Source organism: Lathyrus oleraceus, chromosome 1 (genome assembly GCF_024323335.1).
Source record: "Lathyrus oleraceus cultivar Zhongwan6 chromosome 1, CAAS_Psat_ZW6_1.0, whole genome shotgun sequence".
Lineage (NCBI taxonomy): Eukaryota > Viridiplantae > Streptophyta > Magnoliopsida > Fabales > Fabaceae > Lathyrus > Lathyrus oleraceus.
The window spans coordinates 175,374,103-175,381,907 of record NC_066579.1 but is presented as its reverse complement, the minus strand read 5'-3'; the positions used below and the strand labels follow the sequence as shown (position 1 = coordinate 175,381,907).

At 29.1% G+C, this 7,805-nt stretch overlaps 1 protein-coding gene across 1 annotated transcript; it reads right to left on the bottom strand.

Annotated features, from left to right (window-relative positions):
* Positions 1 to 2,310: 2,310 nt before the first annotated feature.
* LOC127115591 (probable polygalacturonase At3g15720) lies at positions 2,311 to 5,916 on the bottom strand. Its single transcript, XM_051047101.1, has 7 exons — positions 5,767 to 5,916; positions 5,542 to 5,679; positions 5,254 to 5,445; positions 4,085 to 4,292; positions 3,099 to 3,180; positions 2,892 to 3,000; positions 2,311 to 2,649 (listed from the first exon to the last, which is right to left on the bottom strand). Exons 1-7 carry the CDS (start codon positions 5,914 to 5,916, stop codon positions 2,311 to 2,313), a joined length of 1,218 nt encoding a protein of 405 aa, XP_050903058.1.
* Between the last annotated feature and the right edge of the window lie 1,889 nt (positions 5,917 to 7,805).

Sequence of the window (7,805 nt, the reverse complement as noted above, 5' to 3'; positions counted from 1 at the left end):
TGGATGGGACTTAAACCCACTTCATGAACCATCACTCATATGGGACTCAAACCCACTTTGAGTATCTTTCACCGTATGAGACTCGAACCCACTTAGGTGTCCACCTCTCCCCCATGGCTCAACCATAGTTAGGACTTAAACCCATTTGAGGCACAAATCATTGGTGCCACATCCCATTTTCTACTTTACACAAGCATCTCAAATGGGATGTGCACGTTCAAGAGAAAATATCTGAATACATAATTGGATTCCACAAATAGCATGATTGAATTCACCAACCACTAGGTGATCTCAGTCACCAATGCTCATATTATCACCACATGTTCCATACAAGGCCTAGGTTAAGCGATTACTCATCCACGGTACGCACCGAGGTACCATGGCATACAAGCATCGCCATCTATGCCCTTTATCATACCCTAAGTTATCTTTTCTAATCATTTTATCTCAATCTCAACCCTAGGTTAAATCATATTCATTTTCATGAAATTTGATCAACCATTGTTAATTAAATGCATACACAACATAATATAAGTTATAAGACTTCCATAATAGCTTAGAAATATGAAACAAGTGGTTTTAGGAAAAATAAGAAGGGGTCAATCGATTGTTGTTAGGAACCAAGCGATTGACATAAACTTTCTGTCCAAATTAATACAAAACAATAGTGCACAAATTGATTGGTCCAGTGATATAATCAATTGTCACAGTATTTGTTCAATTTTTCACCAAATCATTGCAGGACCAATCGATTGTTTTTTTACAGAGAATCCATAACCAATCGATTGGTTCATGTCTCTTCTCTACAACCACTTACAAACAACTCATCTTCCAAATTTAGCCATTCTAAAACACAAACCCACACTAATCAAGTGATTATTGGTTGTAGCTTCAAGAAACAAGACATATATGCAAACATGTTTCCTCTTCATTCATGAAACATGTATTCACAATGACAACGACAACAACATGATTTTGTCACAATATTCAACAACATGAAGAATCACAACAAACATGAAAATCATAAGTAGAGCATATATTCATATCAATTTCCATGATTAAAGTAGAAATACATAAACATATTAAGATGAATCCAACATAAAATCATAAACTATTGACAATCATCACATTCATAGCATCAACACTAAAACCCTAGTTTTAGCTATAAAAAAATCTAACTAGAACCCACCTTAAAAGTTGATTGATATAGAGAAGGAATTGGTTTAGTTGATGTTTCCACTTCTTCTCCAAGCTTCCTCTTCTTTTCTTCCAAGTTTTTTTTCATAATCTTCTCTTTCTCTTATATAAGTTTCTTTTCTTGTTTTATTGATAAAAGAGAAAATGGAAAGTGTGTTTTGTATCACATAGAAAGAATGAGTGGATGAAAAGAGAGATGAGAAAAGTGAGTGGTTGATAAGGATAGTTAGAAAAGAAAATATCCTAAATGACATTTATTAAGAATATTTCCTCTACCAGAGTAATTGATCAATTATTAATGTTATCAAAATGTCTCTTATTGTATTAATTAATAAAATATCAGTCTCAACGAATAATAATTAAGTCAATCTGAATCATTAATTATTCTATTTGTCTCAATTGACAATTAATAGAGTACATAGGAACTCAGTTGATCTCAACTGACATTAATTTGAATATCTAAACGAACACGAAATATTACATGATTTATATAGTTATTCAAATCTCACTTTTAGTTATTTTGAACCATAATACAAGATGATACACTTGCAAAAGTTCTTGATGCTTGTGATTTAAATCACACTTTACCTTATCTGAATCACACTATGAAATCACTCATTTGGAAAAGTTATTAGTGCATGTAATTTGATATACACTATTTCATGATTCAAATGACACATTAATTTTTTTTGTAAGTCTTAAGTGGGGTGATTTGAATCCCATCAAATTTATAAAAACGGGGATTTGAATGATGCTATTAAATTTTTTTTTCTTCACTTTCATATTAATACTTCTTTTCCATCATGATTTCAATTGAATATTTTATGACCTTTCTTCAAGTTTCTCAAACTCTCTTTATCACATTAGAAACTCTAGGATAGTTGATTGAAACAATTGGAAATTCATACAATAGGTTGGGGGTAAATCAATTATAAGAGATGAATTTGTTCTTAGTATAAATTGAGATATCAATTGGATACTGAAAAATAGTTTAGGATCTATATCACAATTTCCTTGGACCATACTAACCAATCATGAGTTAGTAAGTTACATGAAAAAACCTACATTATCTATCAAGAAACACATGGACCCAAAATTGCCACAAAAATTTAGTCACTCTTGAGAAAGACATGGAACATATGGAATACATGAATTGCATATCCCATTTACATTTTTGCATGATGCATGAACTTCTTCTCCTATTGAAGATGTTATGTTAATCCCTTCTAGTATAATGTTTGTGCAACTTATGGATCCATCACAATGTAATTGAATTGCATGTTTAGAAATTGATGTTCCTCTTATGTTGCGGAAAGTTACATCACTCACTTTAACAGCATAGCCATATAAACTATCATATGGATTGTATTCTTGATCAATTATAACTGGATTGTTGGCTTCAATAAGTATGATATCCTCAAATGTTACTTTTCTTGCATACCCATTTCCTCCCTAATTTAAAAACAACACACAAAATATCAAAGTGCACTTATAATAAAAATTTGAGTGATACAAATATACATAATATGCATTCAATCCCAACCATAATTTAATTGTTTTTTATATATTTTGGGTTACCATGATATACCTATTAAGTTTCAAACTATTTAACGATTATTAATATTTAGTGAAATTTAGTAGACAAAAAATTCAGAAATAGAAAATTTATATCAGTGTAAAAAATGAAATTTTACCATCCATGTCTTGATTCTTACTCCATTTGTGGTTCCGTTGAAGGTGCAATTTCGCACATAAATCTTTTCAACTGATTCTTCAGCTCCATTTCTTCCTAGGCTCCCAACACTAATATAATCATCAATGCATCTCGAAAGAGTTTTATTATAGACTACAACACTTAATTTATCAATTAATATTGAAATAAAAAGTAACTTTGGACTAACCTTATGCCATGGCCGGGTCCACAAAAAATGCCAACGATGTCAATCGATGTGGAACCATGATTAATTGCGATGCAATCATCACCTTATATAAGATAATAATCAAACAAAAAATGTTAGCTTAATATTCTTTTTATAAAAAAAAAAATGTAAAGTCAACCCAAAATAAGATGTGTCTAAAAACACAATACAAATGACAAAGTCACGCAACAACTCATCTCATCAATATTTCACCCTAACTTTCTCGTCATTTATTCAATAAAACACTCTAATTAATGACAAAGATAATAATATATTTTAAAAAGAAATTAAAGTGTAATAATTGTTGAGAATGTATGAAGTGTGAATAATATGGATAATAGTCTCATATTTATTGTAAATGTTGAGATTTAGACATTTATAAGTGAGAGAATCCATCACATGTAACCTTAAGGTTTTGGGTAAATATGTGGTGTGTCTCTCACAAAGGTGTTGCTCTAAAAGAAGAAGTCTCACAATGTCCAATGCTCTCTAGTGAAAAACTCCTCCAATAAATGGTATCAGAGCGTGGTTCGAGAAATGGATCATCTTACTTGTATCAAAAAGTCAACATCGCCGGTGTGGTGAATAAGAAATATTTTGTTGAAGAGTGCCAACGGCGCCAGTGTGGTGAATAAGAAACGTTTTGTGTGGTACAAGAGTTTGTGAAAGTAAGAAGAACTTTCACTTGAGGGAGAGTATTGTGGACTCACACTTGAGGGAGAGTGTTGAGAATGTATCAAGTGTGAGTAGTGTGGATAATAGTCCCACATTAGTTGGAAAATGGATACTTGAGCAATTTATAAGTGAGAGAACTCACCCACCTAAAACCTTAAGATTTTTGGTGAATATGTAGTGTCTCTCTCACAAATGTGTTGCTCTAAAAGAAGAAGATCCACAATGTTCAATACTCTCTAGCGAAAAAGTCCCCCAACAATAATTTGATTTGAATTTTCATACAAAACACTTACCGGTTTCCATCTTTGAATTCTCAATGACGACGTTAGATGATTCAGCGATGTCAATCCCATCAGTGTTAGGACTTTCATTTGGTGCGATAATATGAAGTTTAGAGATTTGTGAGCCATGACATGCGTTTAAACTTATATGATTTCTCGGACTGTTGATATGAGTCAATCCCGTTAGAATTAAGTTTTCGCAAGCATGAAAATGAAGAGCCTACACAAATTATCACCAATCATATAGATAAATCCTCTAATAAGATTTCAAGCTAAACCTCAAAATTGATATATTTAAGCCTTTTTACCTTTTTGTGTTTTATGTTTTCATATCTATTGGTAAAAATAATTATATTTTAAAAAAAATTATAAAATAATCATATTTTTAAAAAAATATCAAAGTTACCATGTTTCAAAAAAATTGAACCTTACAAGGCACCATGCATGTTTATAGTGACAGTAAAAAACTGTAAGTAAAAGTTTCGTGCATGCATTCATATTTTATAAATGATAATGCATGCTTATAGTGACAGTTATATGAGTAGATAAAAGTAAATTCATTTTAGGTATAGTCCAAAAAACTTATTTCTAAGGAACATTACTTTAGATATAACAAATTACATGTCACAAAAAAGTGTCGTAGATATAAGTATTTCGAATTATATCTACGATTAATTGATTTTTACATACGACTATAACTATCACTATAAGCATGTGCCATCATTTGTAAAAAATGAATGCATGAGGTAAAGTTTTATCTACGGTTTTTTACTATTACTATAAGCATGGACAATAAAGCATGACGTCTGTGTACTGTTCGAATTTTTTTTGTTCGAAAGATAATATTTTGGTTTTTTTATTTTTAAATATGGCTATTTTCAAAATTTTAAAAAATATTTATTTTTATTAAAAATTCATAAAAATAAATAACTAAGAAGACATAATGATAATTTTTTAAAATAGATTTTAAAAATAATTAATAAAAAAAATTTGAAAAATTTCAAATACAAATTTTCAATATTTTTAAAATGCGTATACTCTCTAATCCATTTTCACATTCTCTCTGAAAATTGAAAAAATAATTTAATTTATATACAATCAGAATCATGCTTTCGCAGAAGCGTACTTCCGATAAAATGTCGTATTTTTAGGGTATATTGAGCAATCATCTTAAAACTTACAGTTGGATTTTCACTTTCACACATGACATTAGAGTAGCAATCCCACCATGGAGCACCTTTGCCATCAATGAGTCCACCTCCATAAACAACAAGCCCATTTATGTATGAGAAACGTATCCATGAGCCTCTATCATTCTCATTAGGCCATTTCCAACCTTCAATGGTGTTTGGGGCTATGATAGTTCCCTCAAGCTACCAAAATCCAAAAGAAGAATAAGTACTAAAAGAACATGCATATTGATTATGTGGTTGGAGTAAAATTTAATATTGAAATTTCATCTTTATTACCTTTACATAAATAGTTGGAGAATTGCAAGGACCCATAAACCACAGAGGCTGCAACATGAATGTTTTTTCTTTGGGTATAACAAGTGTTGAACTCTCATAAATTGCACTACATGTATCTTTCCATGCATCCATAAAAGCCTTTATAAGATTCAACTGGTTAGTAAATTTATGTAAAAACAACTTTAATGATTATTGAAAATGGAAGAAGTATCTTGGAAAACATACCCTTGATTCATCATTTTTGCCATTCCCAACAGCACCATAGTCAAGAACATTGAAGCTGTGTCTTAAATCATGTGATGTTAATCTAACACATAAACAAGATGAAGAAGCAACAATAACAAACATTGCAAAAACAACAAATTGAAGTTCCATTTTTATTAGGATTAAGCCAAATAGAGAAAGTAAAATTTGTTAAGTATGAGTGGAGAAAGGGTATATATGTCAACTTATAAGATGTAGCTTAGTTTGTCACCAAGGGGGCAAAATTATGAACATACCACCGATGAATGAGAAAATCAATTGGACAGAATGTTCGGTTTTAATAATCTAGCAAGGGATGTATATGAAGTGAAAAGAATCAATCAAATCAATATATATATATATATATATATATATATATATATATATATATATATATATATATATATATATATATATATATATATATATATATATATATATATATATATTGATAGAAAGCTACTAATTAAACATTAGAAAAGTGAAACTAAATAGACATTCCAATTTCATATTAAAAATGTCAAATTAAATATTCAAATTGAAACCGTTTGAAATATGCCTTTTACAATATTTGAGAGGTATTTTTTAATAAGATTCTATTATCCATTTTTTAAAAATGTTGCTTGTTGAAGTTGCATACATAAATTATAAAAAAAATAAATCACTTAATAATTTATTATAGGAGCAAAGGCATTCATGTCTACATGTTGGATTCAGGGGGAACGAGAAAATTTAAGTAGTGAGGTCAATATAAATATAAAATTTTATTTTTCAAAAATATAAATACACCTTGTAATTGTTCTCGACGATTTTTCATCTTATGGAAATATTGAACGATTTTTTAATTTTCAACATAAAAAAAAAAATTAGAAAATATTCATGCAAAAAAATAACATAAAAAAATGATATTTTAATTTTTGATGTAAGTAACTAAGCAATCATTTAACCATTCACCACTAATGCAATTTTACATTCGATTCTTGATAATATTCGTAGCAGAGATAACTTTAAAAGCAAATATACCAATGGATACACTACATGATTTTTGTTGATTTTCTTTTGAAATATTTTTCCTATAAACAAAACAAAAAATCACAATTAAAATCATATTTAAAAAATTCATACCAATACTATAAAATTGATACAAACACAAAACAATCACTACAAAACTCTAAAACTAAGTTTTCTACCGATAATTCATATCTCAAACTCAATAAGGTCATAATATATTTGTACTCTTATTATAATAATAAAAATAAATTGTAAATTCATAAAGATTAAAATTAAAAAATTTATCTTTTAAAAGATCAACTATAAAGAAGAAATTGATAACAAAGATGCACTTTGCAGTAAGAGAAATAGAAGTAAGAGAAAGAGGAATACAGAAAGTGATTTGTTTGTTCTTGGAAAGAGTCCAAAAGAATTAATAGGATTAGAAAAAAAAAGTTAATTTTTTTTTAATTTTATTTAAAGCATTTATTTTATTTATTATATAGAACTAATCATTTTTTTAAAAAGGAAAGCAGACAATTGAATATTTTAAATGTAGTAGAATAATAGGTGTGTGTGTGAGAACTAAACTATTCAATATTATTTATTAAGTGGAGGTCATAATAAAATTTTCTTCTTAATTTTTAATATATTTAACATGTTAATATATTACTTATAATATTAAATATGGAATAAGTGATAATTGTGGTGGGGGCATGGGCCCACCCTTTCAATACACTAGCTTCGTCCCTGGTTGGAATTGATAACCTATCCTTTGGAAATTTGAGTTTGTTTCGGAACTTCAGATTAATTTTGTGAAGAATATTTACATTGGAGTTAATGTAGATCCTATTTTTTGAATTTTGATGGAGATTTTCTCCACTGTAAGCAAGAGTCACTTCCTTTCAAATATCTAGGATTATCGGTGGGATAAACTCTCGCAGTATATCTACATAGAAACCTCTATATAGTCTAATTTCTAGTCGGTTAAGTTTGTGGAGATATCAGTATGTTAACTTGGAGGATCGATG